The sequence below is a fragment of the Salmo salar genome, chromosome 03 (genome assembly GCF_965601325.2).
Source record: "Salmo salar chromosome 03, fSalSal1, whole genome shotgun sequence".
In the NCBI taxonomy this organism is placed as follows: domain Eukaryota; kingdom Metazoa; phylum Chordata; class Actinopteri; order Salmoniformes; family Salmonidae; genus Salmo; species Salmo salar.
In genome coordinates, this window is record NC_138293.1 from 96,152,501 (window position 1) to 96,173,940 (window position 21,440).

Here is a 21,440-nt window from a genome sequence, read left to right on the forward strand (position 1 = left end):
TAAGCGTTAAAACACATCATTGTTCACATAATGTGAAGAAAGCATTAAAAAATGTATGTCAATGTGCAGCACAACTAATCCATCAATCTGCTACCTCTTCCTCTTGTCTTTGCAGTGAAACTGCACACACACACCAGATCCAAAATGCTCAGCGTTCAGGAGCGCAAGCCCAAGAGGCCTCACTACATCCCACGGCCCCCAGGCAAGCCCTACAAGTACCAGTGTTTCCAGTGCCCATTCACCTGCAACGAGAAGTCTCACCTGTTCAACCACATGAAGTACAACCTCTGTAAGAACTCCATATCACTGGTGTCTCAGAAAGGAGGCCACACAGGGAGGCAGACCAAGACCCCTGGCCCTGCCAATGACAAACTGGCATCTTTAACCCTGAAAGATAAATCAGGGCCACTTCCTGTGGAGCGGCTCATGACCCCTGAGGGTCACAGAGGAGGAGTGGAGAACAGGAGAGAAGAGAAGGAGGAGAGAGAGGAGGAGAAGGAGGAGAGAGAGGAGGAGAAGGAGGAGAGAGAGGAGGCGTGTGGGAGGCCAGTCAGGAAAGACATTCAGAGTGTGATTAAATCAGACACAAAGGAACTGAAAGAGGCCAAGGCTTTGCCACGCCCGTCAGCCTTCTCCCAAGTCACACCCAATCGGGAGAACCCAGAGGGTGCGCTAAAGTCGTCCCACAACCAATCAGGGGAGCCGTCTCTGACTCCGCCCATGCCATCATTCCATAACCCCACCTTCGCCTGGGGCCCAATGGCAGCAGCCTCCATGCCGCTGAAGCCCCTCCCACCTCACATAATACCCGAGTACCCTCCCTACCTGTTTCCTGATCGCCACCCGGCCCTCCACCCCCTCTACCAGCCCTACTTCATCCCAGGGACGCATCACCTTTCTGGGCCAAACTCCCAGTGCTACCGGCCTAGCTTCCTGGAGAACCCACAAAGACCTGTGATACCCATGAACCCGGACCACTCCCACCCATCTCTCATCCCTCCATACCCCTACAGATACGGTCTCCCCCTGCCCTATGGCCTGTACCGCCCCCCGGACCACCACCACCCCATCCCTCTCCCAGGCTCCAGGTACCATCCTCTGGATGTGTACGGCCCAGGACCAGGCCCCGGCCTGGGACCTAGGGACTATGACTTTTACCTCCACCCCAGGCTCCATGGTGAACCCCACAGCAGACCCACGGAGGAAGGGACCAGCCAGGTGGAGCAGAGCAGAGACAAGCCCACCAGACTGAGCCCCATGGAGGGGTGTTCTGCCTTGGGCTCCCCTGACAGACCCAGCCCTCCACACCCCTTCAGCCAGAGAGACACTACTGAGGGCTCCAGATGTACCGTCCTGGGGGAACCACAGCCTGTCAACCAATCAGGAGGACCAGAGCCAGCCTCGCAGCCAATCAGAGTAGACGCGAGCAAAGAGGACGCACCACAGAGCTTGATAACGCACATGGAAAGAGGGTAAGTGATGATACAACAACATGCACTCTCCTCACACAGCTCTTTACCAGCCAAAACAGCTGAAGCTCTAAATAGTCTATACAGATGTTTCAGTGTCTAATCTAAATAGTCTATACAGATGTTTCAGTGTCTAATCTAAATAGTCGATACAGATGTTTCAGTGTCTAATCTAAATAGTCTATACAGATGTTTCAGTGTCTAATCTAAATAGTCTATACAGATGCATCAGTGTCTAATCTAAATAGTCTATACAGATGTTTCAGTGGATGTCTAATCTTATGCATATTATTTGTCTTTCTTCCTCATTCAGGTCGGCAGCCAACCGCACAGAGCACTCCACCTCTGACGAAAGCAACGACTCCTCATCTGAACGAGATGGTGACGATGATGATGATGAAGACACTGGGGAAGATTTGATGCCCCTGAACCTCTCCAAAAAGGACCAGGAGTCAGACCTCTTCACCAGCAGGGGGAGCTGTCCTGAAACAGGGCACCTGGAGGAGGACCTGCCACTGAACCTCAGCCTTAGGGTCACACCAGGCAGTCCAGATCACTGCTCCAAAATTGCCGCCACAGGGAGGGAGTTTGTCAGTGTCCAACCAGGCAACCCAGACCATTGCTCCAAAATGGCCACCTTAATCGCAGTGGATCTCAATCAACAGGGCTCCAGCCCAGCTCCCACCCAAACAGACAAGGAGCCCAGTGACCAACAGAGACAGACTGCAGCCCTGGCTCTCTGCCAGCTGGCTAGCTCCTCCTCTTCCTCCAGCTGCAGCCTCAGCTCTATGGCAGCAGACAGCCCGTCAGTATGCCCAACACCAACAGACTGCCCCTGTCCCCCAACAACCACAGCCCTCACCAGAGAGGTGAAACACACAACTTCAGGCCTCACCAGAGAGGTGAAACACACAACTTCAGGCCTCACCAGAGAGGTGAAACACACAACTTCAGGCCTCACCAGAGAGGTGAAACACACAACTTCAGGCCTCACCAGAGAGGTGAAACACACAACTTCAGGCCTCACCAGAGAGGTGAAACACACAACTTCAGGCCTCACCAGAGAGGTGAAACACACAACTTCAGGCCTCACCAGAGAGGTGAAACACACAACTTCAGGCCTCACCAGAGAGGTGAAACACACAACCACAGGCCTCACCAGAGAGGTGAAACACACAACTTCAGGCCTCTCCAGAGAGGTGAAACACACAACCACAGGCCTCACCAGAGAGGTGAAACACACAACTTCAGGCCTCTCCAGAGAGGTGAAACACACAACCACAGGCCTCACCAGAGAGGTGAAACACACAACCACAGGCCTCACCAGAGAGGTGAAACAGGAACACACAGCCAAGGGCCAGACTGAACAGTCTAGTACCAAAGTTAGGGGGGTGAAGAGAGCTGCCAGGGGAGAGAGCCAGCTCCCAGCCAGGAAAAACACCAAGTTTACAGCACCTCACAAACAGAGACAGACTAAGAGGGCCCGGGTGGTGAAGGAGACAGGAGGAGGGAGAGCACTGAGGAGGAGACCTCTCTGCTGCTGAACACAGTGACAGTTCAACCAATACCCATCCACCAGACACAGGAAGTCGACAGTGGCTCAAAACCCCCATGGCCTCTAGTCTAGGACCAGGATGTAAAGGAGTAAAGTGGAGCTGTACAGTTGAACCTCCACGGACACTCCCGTCTGTCTATAGGACGATCAAATGTTTACCAAGCACTAAAAGCAAGACCAGCATGTGATGGTGTCTACCGTAGGCTACAGGGAAACCCCCTTTTCAAAAATAACTCCTCACCTGCACTGACTTGACCCAAATAGCCTTTCATATAAATGTTAACCCTTTATATCTGATCACAGAACACTGTATATAACAAGGGTGGAACTATTTAAGTGACTATAATATTTGGTATACTACAAGGTCCATGGTGGTGGGATAAGGTGTATATATTTAATATGGTTCTAAAAAGCATTACCAAAATAAAATCTGTCCATATTTATCCCATGGGTTGTTGTTCTGTATGGCTGTTGTGACTGAGGGTTTATGGGAAGGGAAGTGCAGTTCACTCACACATCCAGGGGTTGTTGTTCTGTATGGCTGTTGTGACTGTGAGGGTTTATGGGAAGGGAAGTGCAGTTCACTCACACATCCAGGGGTTGTTGTTCTGTATGGCTGTTGTGACTGTGAGGGTTTATGGGAAGGGAAGTGCAGTTCACTCACACATCCAGGGGTTGTTGTTCTGTATGGCTGTTGTGACTGTGAGGGTTTATGGGAAGGGAAGTGCAGTTCACTCACACATCCAGGGGTTGTTGTTCTGTATGGCTGTTGTGACTGTGAGGGTTTATGGGAAGGGAAGTGCAGTTCACTCACACATCCAGGGGTTGTTGTTCTGTATGGCTGTTGTGACTGTGAGGGTTTATGGGAAGGGAAGTGCAGTTCACTCACACATCCAGGGGTTGTTGTTCTGTATGGCTGTTGTGACTGTGAGGGTTTATGGGAAGGGAAGGGGGGTTGCTTTGCAGGTACAGACGACATGTTGTGTCGTAGTTCAAATACAAGAAGCTCCCGCACGCCGCTCTAGCTAGCTGTGTGTGCAGGGTTTTGTTACGTACCGTCCGGGAGACGAGAGGGCACCAGCAGGCCTCTTCTCCCCAGCTCTGCCAAAGCCAAGCAGCCTCCATGCCACGCGTTGTCCGTCTCCTGGAAACTAGAACAAGAACACACACCAAGGATGACATTTGACCTCCGCAAAACTGACCTGAGCTCCGCACAAACTACCTTAAAACGGTCATGAACAGTCAAAATCCTGTTTTCATCAAATTGAATGATATTTGGATGAAACTAGGTCAAAGTGTGACGACCAAAGTATGAAAAATGACTGTTGCTTCTACATTGATAAAGTTACTGGTCCCCTCCCCATGTCAACCACTTGGATTCAGGATTATTAAAGCGATAGGGTGACATCATCCCAACTCTCATTTTAATACACCAATGGTAACATGATATTCTCTTACCTAATTGTCATAAGTTACGCCTTGTAAGCAACATCGGAGAAGGTGTGTTTGCAGAGGGGCGTGACTTATATAACTAGATAGCTACTCTGCTGGTGCCAAAATGTGACTGTAGGATGTCAGCAAATATAATTAGAAGGAAGGGTCATTCAAAACGCCAACGCCGTTGTCATGTCAACACATGTGAACCGCATCACAAGAGACTTGCCAAACAGGAGATGAATCATATTTATTTGTTACATCACTAGCTAGGTTTCCATCCATTGGCAACAGATTTTCATGTGAATATTCTAGAATCTGCATAAAGAAAATGTGCATTGTCCCAGCAGTAGTATGTTTCCACCAAAAGGTCCTGTTGCTGATAAAAATCAGTGTGTGATGTCATAGTGCAGATAAAATTGACTTTTACGCTGAAGTTTTCATGTACCGAATAAAAATGTAAAAGTTGATAGTGTTTCCATGGCATTTTCACCTCTACTGATAGTTGTGTCTGGTCTGGACACCTGCGCTCTAGACAACAGCTGACACATACAGTGCAGGTAGGCTGGTCTACAAGAAATTATTATGGATAAAAGCGAGAATATTTTTATTTGACAAATGGCAGTCAAACATCGATCATCATGTCACCAGAATAAGACCGTCGATATTTATTGGTAAAGGAACATCAAGCTCATCACTGTGCACTTTCACCTCCCTGTAAAGTTCATCACAACTTATTTCATCTGTACCTTATTAACCTGCATGTTACCTGAGTGGTAGTGGGAGGACAACACACCATATCATCACCTGACTCCAAGTTTCCTTCAATATGTTATTATATCAATATTTGCACATAAAAAGGCGTGTCCACCGCAGTTTCCCGCATAATTAAGTTTACAGACAGAAAAAGATCCCACCAATAACAACAAAAAAATCCAGAAAAACGCATGTCAAAAATGTTATAAATTCATTTGCATTTTAATGAGGGAAATAAGTATTTGACCCCCTATCAATCAGAAAGATTTCTGGCTCCCAGGTGTCTTTTATACAGGTAACGAGTTGAGACTAGGAGCACACTCTTAAAGGGAGTGCTCCTAACCGCAGCTTGTTACCTGTAAAAAAGACACCTGTCCACAGAAGCAATCAATCAATCAGATTCCAAACTCTCCACCATGGCCAAGACCAAAGAGCTCTCCAAGGATGTCAGGGACAAGATTGTAGACCTACACAAGGCTGGAATGGGCTACAAGACCATCGCCAAGCTGCTTGGTGAGAAGGTGACAACATTTGGTGCGATTATTCGCAAATGGAAGAAACACAAAAGAACTGCCCCTCGGCCTGGGGCTCCATGCAAGATCTCACCTCGTGGAGTTGCAATGATCATGAGAACGGTGAGGAATCAGCCCAGAACTACACGGAAGGATCTTGTCAATGATGTCAAGGCAGCTGGGACCATAGTCACCAAGAAAACAATTGGTAACACACTACGCCGTGAAGGACTGAAATCCTGCAGCGCCAGCAAGGTCCCCCTGCTCAAGAATACATATACAGGCCCGTCTGAAGTCTGCCAATGAACATCTGAATGACTCAGAGGACAACTGGTGAAACTGTTGTGGTCAGATGAGACCAAAATGGAGCTCTTTGACATCAACTCAACTCGCCGTGTTTGGAGGAGGAGGAATGCTGCCTATGACCCCAAGAACACCATCTCCACCGTCAAACATGGAGGTGGAAACATTATGCTTTGGGGGTGTTTTTCTGCTAAGGGGACAGGACAACTTCACCGCATCAAAGGGACGATGGACGGGGCCATGTACCGTCAAATCTTGGGTGAGAACCTCCTTCCCTCAGCCAGGGCATTGAAAATGGGTCGTGGATGGGTATTCCAGCATGACAATGACCCAAAACACACGGCCAAGGCAACAAAGGAGTGGCTCAAGAAGAAGCACATTAAGGTCCTGGAGTGGCCTAGGCAGTCTCCAGACCTTAATCCCATAGAAAATCTGTGGAGGGAGCTGAAGGTTCGAGTTGCCGAACGCCAAACCTTAATGACTTGGAGAAGATCTGCAAAGAGGAGTGGGACAAAATCCCACCTGAGATGTGTGCAAACTTGGTGGCCAACTACAAGAAACGTCTGACCTCTGATTGCCAACAAGGGTTTTGCCACCAAGAGTACTAAGTCATGTTTTGCAGAGGGGTCAAATACTTATTTCCCTCATTAAAATGCAAATCATTTTATAACATTTTTGACATGCTTTTTTCAGGATTTTTTTGTTGTTATTCTGTCTCTCACTGTTCAAATAAACCTACTATTAAAATTATAGACTGATCATTTCTTTGTAAGTGGGCAAACGTACAAAATCAGCAGGGGATCAAATACTTTTTTCACCCACTGTAGCTTGAGATGATTTTACAGCAACACTGCATCCAAGTTCCATGTTTCAAAGACCTGTCGGTCAAGGCCAGCTCATGAATATAAGCTCCCCGCCCACTCAACCTGTCTTTATAAAACTTCCTGGTAGTTTGCCATGAGAGGAAAAGAGATTAAAACAAAAAAATAATTAAGCAATTCTATCCCCCCATAAAAAATTATGGGTGATATTTTAATCACGCAAAGGGTTATTTTACATGGGAATCAGAATTACTGTTTGGGAGCTTTAATAAACTCAGCAAAAAAAGAAACGTCCCCTTTTCAGGACCCTGTCTTTCAAAGATAATTCGTAAAACTCCAAATAACTTCACAGATCTTCATTGTAAAGGGTTTAAACACTGTTTCCCATGCTTGTTCAGTGAACCATAAACAATTAATGAACATGCACCTGTGGAACGGTCGTTAAGACACTAACAGCTTACAGACGGTGGGCAATTAAGGTCACAGTTATGAAAACTTAGGACACTAAAGAGGCCTTTCTACTGACTCTGAAAAACACCAAAAGAAAGATGCCCAGGGTCCATGCTCATCAGCGTGAACGTGCCTTAGGCATGCTGCAAGGAGGCATGAGGACTGCAGATGTGGCCAGGGCAAGAAAATTGCAATGTCCGTACTATGAGATGCCTAAGACAGCACTACAGGGAGACAGGACAGACAGCTGATCGTCCTCGCAGTGGCAGACCACATGTAACAACACCTGCACAGGATCGGTACATCCGAACATCACACCTGTGGTACAGGTACAGGATGGCAACAACACCTGCCCGAGTTAAACCAGGAACGTACAATCCCTCCATCAATGCTCAGACTGTCCACAATAGGCTGAGAGAGGCTGGACTGAGGGCTTGTAGGCCTGTTGTAAGGCAGGTCCTCACCAGAAATCACCGGCAACAACGTCGCCTATGGGCACAAACCCACCGTCGCTGAACCAGACTGGACTGGCAAAAAGTGCTCTTCACAGACGAGTCATGGTTTTGTCTCACCAGGGGTGATGGTTGGATTCGCGTTTATTGTCAAAGGAATGAGCGTTACACTGAGGCCTGTACTCTGGAGCGGGATCGATTTGGAGGTGGAGGGTCCGTCACGGTCTGGGGCGGTGTGTCACAGCATCATCGGACTGAGCTTGTGGTCATTGCAGGCAATCTCAACGCTGTGTGTTACAGGGAAGACATCCTCCTCCCTCATGTGGTACCCTTCCTGCAGGCTCTTCCTGACATGACCCTCCAGCATGACAATGCCACCAGCCATACTGCTCGTTCTGTGCGTTATTTCCTGCAAGACAGGAATGTCAGTGTTCTGCCATGGCCAGAGAAGAGCCCGGATCTCAATCCCATTGAGCATGTCTGGGACCTGTTGGATTGGAGGGTGAGGGCTAGGGCCATTCCCCCCAGAAATGTCCGGGAACCTGCAGGTGCCTTGGTGGAAGAGTGGGGTAACATCTCACAGCAAGAACTGGCAAATCTGGTTCAGTCCATGAGGAGGAGATGCACTGCAGTACTTAATGCAGCTGGTGGCGACACCAGATACTGTTACTTTTGATTTGGACCCCCCCTTTTGTTCAGGGACACATTATTCCATTTCTGTTAGTCACATATCTGTGGAACTTGTTCAGTTTATGTCTCAGTTGTTGGATCTTGTTATGTTCATACAAATATTTACACATGTTAAGTTTGCTGAAAATAAACGCAGTTGACAGTGAGAGGACGTTTCTTTTTTTGCTGAGTTTACCTCAACATATATCTGTATATTGTCTGATAAGATGTTTCCCAGTGGCACAGACAAATAGCATAACATAACACAGCAAAGCTGCAAATGAACCAGTTGTTACCTGAAACAGTCCAACACTGATCCAACCACCTCGTCAGCCAGCTCCTTGGGGAGTCTCCCTGTCACCCTCCCAATACTGAGAAGAGGGAAGACATGTTGGATCCTATCGGAGCAATTCATCTGTACTTCATCAACATGAGGGCTCCTCCCTATAGGCACTTTTCTGGTTTTTAGGTGTTTTGTCTGTTCAGGTGCCACATTTATTCTGTGCTACATCAACATGAGACATAACTCAGTGCTTCTGCCTATAGCCATCATCCTGCCTTCTGAAAGACAGACGCTTAGTGTTTATCATTGTTCATTCAACGTGACAACAAGGCTCTTACCCCTTAGCAGCAGACCAGCGCACGATGGTCTCCTTGTCTTTCAGCCCACCCAACAGTTGCTCTGTGAAATAACAGACAGAGAGAGAATCACTACCTGAATAGCTGTGACTGAACACCATAACAGACAGACAGAGAGAGAGAGAGTCACTACCTGAATAGCTGTGACTGAACACCATAACAGACAGACAGAGAGAGAGAGAGTCACTACCTGAATAGCTGTGACTGAACACCATAACAGACAGACAGAGAGAGAATCACTACCTGAATAGCTGTGACTGAACACCATAACAGACAGACAGACAGAGAGAGAATCACTACCTGAATAGCTGTGACTGAACACCATAACAGACAGAGAGAATCACTACCTGAATAGCTGTGACTGAACACCATAACAGACAGACAGAGAGAGAGAGAGTCACTACCTGAATAGCTGTGACTGAACACCATAACAGACAGACAGAGAGAGAGAGAGTCACTACCTGAATAGCTGTGACTGAACACCATAACAGACAGACAGAGAGAGAATCACTACCTGAATAGCTGTGACTGAACACCATAACAGACAGACAGACAGAGAGAGAGAATCACTACCTGAATAGCTGTGACTGAACACCATAACAGACAGGAGAGAGCGAGAGTCACTACCTGAATAGCTGTGACTGAACACCATAACAGACAGACAGAGAGAGAGAGAGTCACTACCTGAATAGCTGTGACTGAACACCATAACAGACAGAGAGAGAGAGAGAGAGAGTCACTACCTGAATAGCTGTGACTGAACACCATAACAGACAGAGAGAGAGAGTCACTACCTGAATAGCTGTGACTGAACACCATAACAGACAGAGAGAATCACTACCTGAATAGCTGTGACTGAACACCATAACGCAGACGAGAGAGAGAGAGTCACTACCTGAATAGCTGTGACTGAACACCATAACAGACAGAGCAGAGAGAGAGAGAGAGTCACTACCTGAATAGCTGTGACTGAACACCATAACAGACAGACAGAGAGAGAGAGAGTCACTACCTGAATAGCTGTGACTGAACACCATAACAGACAGACAGAGAGAGAGAGAGTCACTACCTGAATAGCTGTGACTGAACACCATAACAGACAGACAGAGAGAGAGAGAGTCACTACCTGAATAGCTGTGACTGAACACCATAACAGACAGACAGAGAGAGAGAGAGTCACTACCTGAATAGCTGTGACTGAACACCATAACAGACAGACAGACAGAGAGAGAGTCACTACCTGAATAGCTGTGACTGAACACCATAACAGACAGACAGACAGAGAGAGAATCACTACCTGAATAGCTGTGACTGAACACCATAACAGACAGACAGAGAGAGAGAGAGTCACTACCTGAATAGCTGTGACTGAACACCATAACAGACAGAGAGAGAGAGAGTCACTACCTGAATAGCTGTGACTGAACACCATAACAGACAGACAGAGAGAGAGAGAATCACTACCTGAATAGCTGTGACTGAACACCATAACAGACAGACAGAGAGAGAATCACTACCTGAATAGCTGTGACTGAACACCATAACAGACAGACAGAGAGAGAGAATCACTACCTGAATAGCTGTGACTGAACACCATAACAGACAGACAGACAGAGAGAGAATCACTACCTGAATAGCTGTGACTGAACACCATAACAGACAGAGAGAATCACTACCTGAATAGCTGTGACTGAACACCATAACAGACAGACAGAGAGAGAGAGAGTCACTACCTGAATAGCTGTGACTGAACACCATAACAGACCTGATGTGGGTCAAATTCAGTAGGGCACAAAACAAAATGTTTTGCAACAGAACATGTAAATCTGTGTTGTTATTGGTCAAGTAGTTCAGGATGTTGCACTCTCAACTGAACATAAGATACAGGCCTTAAAACCAATGAGACAGTGAGAAGGATGCTGACTTCAGACATATCAAGAGAGAGAACGAGAGAGAGAGCTGAGAGAACGAGAGCAAGAGCTGAGAGAACCAGAGAGAGATCTGAGAGAACCAGAGAGAGAGAGCTGAGAGAACCAGAGAGAGAGCTGAGAGAACGAGAGAGAGAGAGAGCTGAGAGAACGAGAGAGAGAGAGAGCTGAGAGAACCAGAGAGAGAGCTGAGAGAACGAGAGAGAGAGAGAGCTGAGAGAACGAGAGAGAGAGAGAGCTGAGAGAACGAGAGAGAGAGAGAGCTGAGAGAACGAGAGAGAGAGAGAGCTGGGCGGAGAGAGAGCGAGAGACGAGAGAGAGAGCTGAGAGAACGAGAGTGAGAGAGCTGAGAGAACGAGAGTGAGAGAGCTGAGAGAACGAGAGAGAGAGAGCTGAGAGAACGAGAGAGAGAGATCTGAGAGAACCAGAGAGAGAGATCTGAGAGAACCAGAGAGAGATCTGAGAGAACCAGAGAGAGCTGAGAGAACGAGAGTGAGAGAGAGCTGAGAGAACGAGAGAACGAGAGTGAGAGAGAAAGAGAGCTGAGAGAACGAGAGTGAGAGAGAGCTGAGAGAACGAGAGTGAGAGAGAGCTGAGAGAACGAGAGTGAGAGAGAGCTGAGAGAACGAGAGTGAGAGAGAGCTGAGAGAACGAGAGTGAGAGAGAGCTGAGAGAACGAGAGAGAGAGAGAGCTGAGAGAACGAGAGTGAGAGAGAGCTGAGAGAACGAGAGTGAGAGAGAGCTGAGAGAACGAGAGAGAGAGAGCTGAGAGAACGAGAGAGAGAGAGCTGAGAGAACGAGAGAGAGAGAGCTGAGAGAACGAGAGAGAGAGAGCTGAGAGAACGAGAGAGAGAGAGCTGAGAGAACCAGAGAGAGAGATCTGAGAGAACCAGAGAGAGAGATCTGAGAGAACCAGAGAGAGATCTGAGAGAACCAGAGAGAGATCTGAGAGAACCAGAGAGAGAGAGAAAGAGAGCTGAGAGAACGAGAGCTGAGAGAACGAGAGAGAGAGCTGAGAGAACGAGAGAGAGAGAGCTGAGAGAACGAGAGAGCAAGAGCTGAGAGAACGAGAGAGCAAGAGCTGAGAGAACGAGAGAGCAAGAGCTGAGAGAACGAAAGAGCAAGAGAGCAAGAGCTGAGAGAACGAGAGAGCAAGAGCTGAGAGAACGAGAGAGCAAGAGCTGAGTGAACGAGAGAGCAAGAGCTGAGAGAACGAGAGAGCAAGAGCTGAGTGAACGAGAGAGCAAGAGCTGAGAGAACGAGAGAGCAAGAGCTGAGAGAACGAGAGAGCAAGAGCTGAGAGAACGAGAGAGCAAGAGCTGAGAGAACGAGAGAGCAAGAGCTGAGAGAACGAGAGGAGAGCGAGAGCTGAGAGAACGAGAGAGCAAGAGCTGAGAGAACGAGAGAGCGAGAGCTGAGAGAACCAGAGAGAGCTGAGAGAACGAGAGAGAGAGAAAACGAGAGAGAAGGAGAGAGAGCGAGAATGAGAGAAAGAGAACGAGAGAGAAAGAACGAGAGAGAAGGAGAGAGTGAGTAACGCTGACTGACCGATGACGTTCTCCACCTCCTCTGGGATATCATAGTCCTCCTCCTGGCTCTGGGTCTCCATGTCTGGGCTAACAGCCTCTACTGTGGAGCCAGACTGGGACAGAGACAGGTTGGCTGCCAGGGAGCGACTCCCTCTCTGGTACCTGAATGACAAGCAAACATACAAGGTCTCAACACAGTGAGACCAGCTTTCCCTTAAGAAACGTTCAACGGCGTGCAAAGGCTCCCAAATTAACATCTAGGGACTGGGTCTCCTCCAATGGTTGAGGAAGGTTAGACTGTCTCTGTATCAGCTTGACTCCTACCTCAGTGTGTGTGTGTGTGTGTGTGTGTGTGTGTGTGTGTGTGTGTGTGTGTGTGTGCACATATCTCACCTCCACTTGGCCAGTCGGGGCTTGAGGAAGGTCAGACCCAGTCTCTGTATCAGCTTGACCCCCAGCTTCCTCAGCGTAGCCTGGCTGCTCTCTGCCACATGACACTGGTCCAGACACTGCAGCACCACTGGAGCTGAGGAACACACACACACACACACACACACACACACACACACACACACACACACACACACACGTACCATGGTAACACTACAGTGGTCCAGACACTGCAGCACCACCAGTTAAACCGGGCATACAATTTAGCCGTCCCACACAAGTTTTAGAGATTGGAGACAAACTCCTCATGTCGTTGCCTACTCAGGGTGTGTGGCCGTCACCGACGCGGGTCAGAGATGCAGTCTGAGGGCTACCCATCTCCTCTTTGAACCATCACAATATTTCTTTACATTTTATTGGCACCAAATCTGAAATGCTCTTGTAGTGTGAGATGTGCTACGACAACTCTTCAGAACGGTGATCATCTGCAGGAGCCAATGAGAGCTGGCCAGAGAAGCAGCCAGTCAGACGATGACGTTGCACCCAGGATGTGTAGACTCTGGAGCAGGACACATGACTACTACTAATATGAGGTTGTACATCGTCACAGCTCTGAAGTTTACAAGCAATGTTATTCAACTCAAAATGTATTGGCTAGATATTTCAACTGTATGTCAAGTGTGAATGTCTGACTGAAACTATTTATGAGGCTGCTTTGAGCCACAGCTCGTTGTAGCTACGTTAACAATCTAACCACATCAGTGTTTTGGTGAGACAGCGTGCTGTGGAGAATCCTCACCACCAGGTGACCTCACCACCAGGTGACCTCACCACCGTGACCTCACCACCAGGTGACCTCACCACAGGTGAAGAATCTGTGTCACATCGTTTAATATGCTCACCACTACGTTGGTAAGACAAAACACTACAGGAAAGAGGCTGGTTTAATGTGCTCACCACTACGTTGGTAAGACAAAACACTACAGGAAAGAGGCTGGTTTAATGTGCTCACCACTACGTTGGTAAGACAAAACACTACAGGAAAGAGACTGGTTTAATGTGCTCACCACTACGTTGGTAAGACAAAACACTACAGGAAAGAGGCTGGTTTAATGTGCTCACCACTACGTTGGTAAGACAAAACACTACAGGAAAGAGGCTGGTTTAATATGCTCACCACTACGTTGGTAAGACAAAACACTACAGGAAAGAGGCTGGTTTAATGTGCTCACCACTACGTTGGTAAGACAAAACACTACAGGAAAGAGGCTGGTTTAATGTGCTCACCACTACGTTGGTAAGACAAAACACTACAGGAAAGAGACTGGTTTAATGTGCTCACCACTACGTTGGTAAGACAAAACACTACAGGAAAGAGGCTGGTTTAATGTGCTCACCACTACGTTGGTAAGACAAAACACTACAGGAAAGAGACTGGTTTAATGTGCTCACCACTACGTTGGTAAGACAAAACACTACAGGAAAGAGACTGGTTTAATGTGCTCACCACTACGTTGGTAAGACAAAACACTACAGGAAAGAGGCTGGTTTAATGTGCTCACCACTACGTTGGTAAGACAAAACACTACAGGAAAGAGGCTGGTTTAATGTGCTCACCACTACGTTGGTAAGACAAAACACTACAGGAAAGAGACTGGTTTAATGTGCTCACCACTACGTTGGTAAGACAAAACACTACAGGAAAGAGACTGGTTTAATGTGCTCACCACTACGTTGGTAAGACAAAACACTACAGGAAAGAGGCTGGTTTAATGTGCTCACCACTACGTTGGTAAGACAAAACACTACAGGAAAGAGGCTGGTTTAATGTGCTCACCACTACGTTGGTAAGACAAAACACTACAGGAAAGAGACTGGTTTAATGTGCTCACCACTACGTTGGTAAGACAAAACACTACAGGAAAGAGGCTGGTTTAATGTGCTCACCACTACGTTGGTAAGACAAAACACTACAGGAAAGAGGCTGGTTTAATGTGCTCACCACTACGTTGGTAAGACAAAACACTACAGGAAAGAGACTGGTTTAATGTGCTCACCACTACGTTGGTAAGACAAAACACTACAGGAAAGAGGCTGGTTTAATGTGCTCACCACTACGTTGGTAAGACAAAACACTACAGGAAAGAGACTGGTTTAATGTGCTCACCACTACGTTGGTAAGACAAAACACTACAGGAAAGAGACTGGTTTAATGTGCTCACCACTACGTTGGTAAGACAAAACACTACAGGAAAGAGGCTGGTTTAATGTGCTCACCACTACGTTGGTAAGACAAAACACTACAGGAAAGAGGCTGGTTTAATGTGCTCACCACTACGTTGGTAAGACAAAACACTACAGGAAAGAGGCTGGTTTAATGTGCTCACCACTACGTTGGTAAGACAAAACACTACAGGAAAGAGACTGGTTTAATGTGCTCACCACTACGTTGGTAAGACAAAACACTACAGGAAAGAGACTGGTTTAATGTGCTCACCACTACGTTGGTAAGACAAAACACTACAGGAAAGAGGCTGGTTTAATGTGCTCACCACTACGTTGGTAAGACAAAACACTACAGGAAAGAGGCTGGTTTAATGTGCTCACCACTACGTTGGTAAGACAAAACACTACAGGAAAGAGACTGGTTTAATGTGCTCACCACTACGTTGGTAAGACAAAACACTACAGGAAAGAGACTGGTTTAATGTGCTCACCACTACGTTGGTAAGACAAAACACTACAGGAAAGAGACTGGTTTAATGTGCTCACCACTACGTTGGTAAGACAAAACACTACAGGAAAGAGACTGGTTTAATGTGATGTTAGGGGTGTAGTTTACATCACACACCATCACCTACAGTCAGTCAGTCAGTCAACATCAGAAGATCACCTACATTTAACTTATTTAGCAGATGCTCTTATCCACAACGGATAAAGGAGGTGGGACAACTACTTATCACAATGGATGAAGGAGGTAAGACAACTACTTATCACAATGGATGAAGGAGGTAAGACAACTACTTATCACAATGGATAAAGGAGGTAAGACAACTACTTATCACAATGGATAAAGGAGGTAAGACAACTACTTATCACAATGGATAAAGGAGGTAAGACAACTACTTATCACAATGGATAAAGGAGGTAAGACAACTACTTATCACAATGGATGAAGTCAAATTGCTGATCAAAAAGCAACTATTGAAGGACATTCTTACCGTACTGGAGAAAGTCATCTCTCTTGCCATGCTTGAATAGCTGGGCCTAGAAGACAGACGGGAGACAGGAGAGACAGGTGAGACATAAGAGAGGTGAGACAGGAGAGAGAGGTGAGACAGGAGAGACAGGAGAGACAGGAGAGACAGGATGTCATTACATGTAGTCTGGGATTAAATCACCACTAACCTCTACCTTCTGGATGTCATTACATGTAGTCTGGGATTAAATCACCACTAACCTCTACCTTCTGGATGTCATTACATGTAGTCTGGGATTAAATCACCACTAACCTCTACCTTCTGGATGTCATTACATGTAGTCTGGGATTAAATCACCAGTAACCTCTACCTTCTGGATGTCATTACATGTAGTCTGGGATTAAATCACCACTAACCTCTACCTTCTGGATGTCATTACATGTAGTCTGGGGTTAAATCACCACTAACCTCTACCTTCTGGATGTCATTACATGTAGTCTGGGATTAAATCACCACTAACCTCTACCTTCTGGATGTCATTACATGTAGTCTGGGATTAAATCACCACTAACCTCTACCTTCTGGATGTCATTACATGTAGTCTGGGATTAAATCACCACTAACCTCTACTTTCTGGATGTCATTACATGTAGTCTGGGATTAAATCACCACTAACCTCTACCTTCTGGATGTCATTACATGTAGTCTGGGATTAAATCACCACTAACCTCTACCTTCTGGATGTCATTACATGTAGTCTGGGATTAAATCACCACTAACCTCTACCTTCTGGATGTCATTACATGTAGTCTGGGATTAAATCACCACTAACCTCTACCTTCTGGATGTCATTACATGTAGTCTGGGATTAAATCACCACTAACCTCTACCTTCTGGATGTCATTACATGTAGTCTGGGTTTAAATCACCACTAACCTCTACCTTCTGGATGTCATTACATGTAGTCTGGGATTAAATCACCACTAACCTCTACCTTCTGGATGTCATTACATGTAGTCTGGGATTAAATCACCACTAACCTCTACCTTCTGGATGTCATTACATGTAGTCTGGGATTAAATCCCCACTAACCTCTACCTTCTGGATGTCATTACATGTAGTCTGGGATTAAATCACCACTAACCTCTACCTTCTGGATGTCATTACATGTAGTCTGGGATTAAATCACCACTAACCTCTACCTTCTGGATGTCATTACATGTAGTCTGGGATTAAATCACCACTAACCTCTACCTTCTGGATGTCATTACATGTAGTCTGGGATTAAATCACCACTAACCTCTACCTTCTGGATGTCATTACATGTAGTCTGGGATTAAATCCCCACTAACCTCTACCTTCTGGATGTCATTACATGTAGTCTGGGATTAAATCACCACTAACCTCTACCTTCTGGATGTCATTACATGTAGTCTGGGATTAAATCACCACTAACCTCTACCTTCTGGATGTCATTACATGTAGTCTGGGATTAAATCACCACTAACCTCTACCTTCTGGATGTCATTACATGTAGTCTGGGATTAAATCACCACTAACCTCTACCTTCTGGATGTCATTACATGTAGTCTGGGATTAAATCACCACTAACCTCTACCTTCTGGATGTCATTACATGTAGTCTGGGATTAAATCCCCACTAACCTCTACCTTCTGGATGTCATTACATGTAGTCTGGGATTAAATCCCCACTAACCTCTACCTTCTGGATGTCATTACATGTAGTCTGGGATTAAATCACCACTAACCTCTACCTTCTGGATGTCATTACATGTAGTCTGGGATTAAATCACCACTAACCTCTACCTTCTGGATGTCATTACATGTAGTCTGGGATTAAATCACCACTAACCTCTACCTTCTGGATGTCATTACATGTAGTCTGGGATTAAATCACCACTAACCTCTACCTTCTGGATGTCATTACATGTAGTCTGGGATTAAATCACCACTAAACTCTACCTTCTGGATGTCATTACATGTAGTCTGGGATTAAATCACCACTAAACTCTACCTTCTGGATGTCATTACATGTAGTCTGGGATTAAATCCCCACTAACCTCTACCTTCTGGATGTCATTACATGTTGCAGCGAGGACTGCCGTGTGATAAAGGTTCATTTTAACTACTCTTCTAATGCCATTCTCTCAGTCTCTTTTCTCACTCCCCATTTCTCAGCGGCTCTTTAAAGTTTTGCTGCGTGGCCAAATTCAAAAGGCAACTGTGCAAAACAAAGATCTTACTAGAGCCCGTTGAAGCCCCTCAGGGCCGTCAGAACACACAGAGCCAGTTTTAAACGCTCTGAGCGCCACATAGAGAGAGACAAGCCGGTTTGCCCTCCCAGTCATATTACAGAGCACAGAGAGAAGGAGAGACCGTTTGTAAACACGTAGCGCCAGTTTCAACGCCAATAATATTACTTTGATACACTGCTGGCTTGAGGGTTGATTAAATTAGCTTCTTAGACTGACAACACAAGAGTTGACCTGAAAACAAATGTACTAAAATACACTGTTTTATCAAGGTGGTTGGTGAAACCACAACGATAGGACATTAAGACATTAAAGACAAAGTGGAAGAGAGTGAGGGACTGGGGATTAGTGTGGGCAGGTAGGCCATAGCACCTCTATTGGTAACGTACTGACTACCAGCAGTATATTTATAGACTACTACACTGGTAAAGTACTGACTACCAGCAGTATATCTATAGACTACTACACTGGTAAAGTACTGACCACCAGCAGTATATCTATAGACTACTACACTGGTAAAGTACTGACCACCAGCAGTATATCTATAGACTACTACACTGGTAAAGTACTGACTACCAGCAGTATATCTATAGACTACTACACTGGTAAAGTACTGACTACCAGCAGTATATCTATAGACTACTACACTGGTAAAGTACTGACTACCAGCAGTATATCTATAGACTACTACACTGGTAAAGTACTGACTACCAGCAGTATATCTATAGACTACTACACTGGTAAAGTACTGACTACCAGCAGTATATCTATAGACTACTACACTGGTAAAGTACTGACTACCAGCAGTATAGCTATAGACTACTACACTGGTAAAGTACTCACTACCAGCAGTATAGCTATAGACTACTACACTGGTAAAGTACTCACTACCAGCAGTATATCTATAGACTACTACACTGGTAAAGTACTGACTACCAGCTGTATATCTATAGACTACTACACTGGTAAAGTACTGACTACCAGCTGTATATCTATAGACTACTACACTGGTAAAGTACTCACTACCAGTTGTATATCTATAGACTACTACACTGATCCCAGATCTGTTTGGGCTGTATAGCCAACCCCTGGGATCTGGAATACCAGTTCCTAAAACAGGTCTGTGACCAGGCTAGCTAATTACCACCAGAGGCATGTCTTCACGTTCCCTCCCTCAGTCGTAAAACACTGACAACAGGTGCAGCACTAAACACCTGCCAACCTGCCAAACCCACAAAGGCTATGATCGCCCACAAACATGGCAGCCGTACATGTAGGCTCTTGTAAACTAGGCCTGCTCACTGCAACACACACACTCAAGGACAGACAAACTGTGTGTGTGTCATACCAGAGACTGCAGGGCCCCGTCCAGGATTACAGTACCTCCCATGGTCTGGTCACTGGCCTGAGAGATGGTGGTCAGACTCCAGTCCAGGAAGTCTCCTAGTCGCTTCAGCTTCACATCAGGACGTGTCACAAACCTGTAAACACAGACAGTTAGATGACAACACACTAGGACCAGTCAGTAAACTGTAAACACAGACAGTTAGATGACAACACACTAGGACCAGTCAGTAAACTGTAAACACAGACAGATGACAACACACTAGGACCAGTCAGTAAACTGTAAACACAGACAGTTAGATGACAACACACTAGGACCAGTCAGTAAACTGTAAACACAGACAGTTAGATGACAACACACTAGGACCAGTCAGTAAACTGTAAACACAGACAGTTAGATGACAACACACTAGGACCAGTCAGTAAACTGTAAACACAGACAGTTAGATGACAACACACTAGGACCAGTCAGTAAACTGTAAACACAGACAGATGCCAACACACTAGGACCAGTCAGTAAACTGTAAACACAGACAGTTAGATGGCAACACGCTAGGACCAGTCAGTAAACTGTAAACACAGACAGTTAGATGACAACACACTAGGACCAGTCAGTAATCTGTAAACACAGACAGTTAGATGACAACACACTAGGACCAGTCAGTAAACTGTAAACACAGACAGATGCCAACACACTAGGACCAGTCAGTAATCTGTAAACACAGACAGTTAGATGACAACACACTAGGACCAGTCAGTAATCTGTAAACACAGACAGTTAGATGGCAACACACTAGGACCAGTCAGTAAACTGTAAACACAGACAGTTAGATGACAACACACTAGGACCAGTCAGTAAACTGTAAACACAGACAGTTAGATGACAACACACTAGGACCAGTCAGTAAACTGTAAACACAGACAGTTAGATGACAACACACTAGGACCAGTCAGTAAACTGTAAACACAGACAGTTAGATGACAACACACTAGGACCACTCAGTAAACTGTAAACACAGACAGATGACAACACACTAGGACCAGTCAGTAAACTGTAAACACAGACAGTTAGATGACAACAGGCTAGGACTACTCAGTAAACTGTAAACACAGACAGATGACAACACACTAGGACCAGTCAGTAAACTGTAAACACAGACAGTTAGATGACAACACACTAGGACCAGTCAGTAAACTGTAAACACAGACAGTTAGATGACAACACACTAGGACCAGTCAGTAAACTGTAAACACAGACAGTTAGATGACAACACACTAGGACCAGTCAGTAAACTGTAAACACAGACAGTTAGATGACAACACACTAGGACCAGTCAGTAAACTGTAAACACAGACAGTTAGATGACAACACACTAGGACCAGTCAGTAAACTGTAAACACAGACAGTTAGATGACAACACACTAGGACCAGTCAGTAAACTGTAAACACAGACAGTTAGATGACAACACACTAGGACCAGTCAGTAAACTGTAAACACAGACAGTTAGATGACAACACACTAGGACCAGTCAGTAAACTGTAAACACAGACAGTTAGATGACAACACACTAGGACCAGTCAGTAAACTGTAAACACAGACAGTTAGATGACAACACACTAGGACCAGTCAGTAAACTGTAAACACAGACAGTTAGATGACAACACACTAGGACCAGTCAGTAAACTGTAAACACAGACAGTTAGATGACAACACAC

The 21,440-nt window shown here is 45.9% G+C and overlaps 2 protein-coding genes across 2 annotated transcripts in view; one reads left to right on the forward strand and one right to left on the reverse strand.

Moving 5' to 3' along the window:
• LOC106602071 (zinc finger protein 750) overlaps window positions 1-3,467 on the forward strand; it is a 9,347-nt gene extending 5,880 nt beyond the window's left edge. Inside the window, exons 2-3 of the mRNA XM_045715793.2 lie at window positions 116-1,472; window positions 1,783-3,467. Of these exons, the coding sequence (XP_045571749.2) occupies window positions 116-1,472; window positions 1,783-3,013 (2,588 nt within the window). The 3' untranslated portion in view covers window positions 3,014-3,467. The remainder of the gene's footprint in view (window positions 1-115; window positions 1,473-1,782) is intronic.
• The window catches only part of tbcd (tubulin-specific chaperone d), a 96,318-nt gene that overhangs the window by 68,334 nt on the left and 6,544 nt on the right, over window positions 1-21,440 (reverse strand). Inside the window, 7 exon segments of the mRNA NM_001140546.1 lie at window positions 4,081-4,175; window positions 8,718-8,792; window positions 9,043-9,103; window positions 12,537-12,679; window positions 12,911-13,043; window positions 16,129-16,174; window positions 19,728-19,860. Of these exon segments, the coding sequence (NP_001134018.1) occupies window positions 4,081-4,175; window positions 8,718-8,792; window positions 9,043-9,103; window positions 12,537-12,679; window positions 12,911-13,043; window positions 16,129-16,174; window positions 19,728-19,860 (686 nt within the window).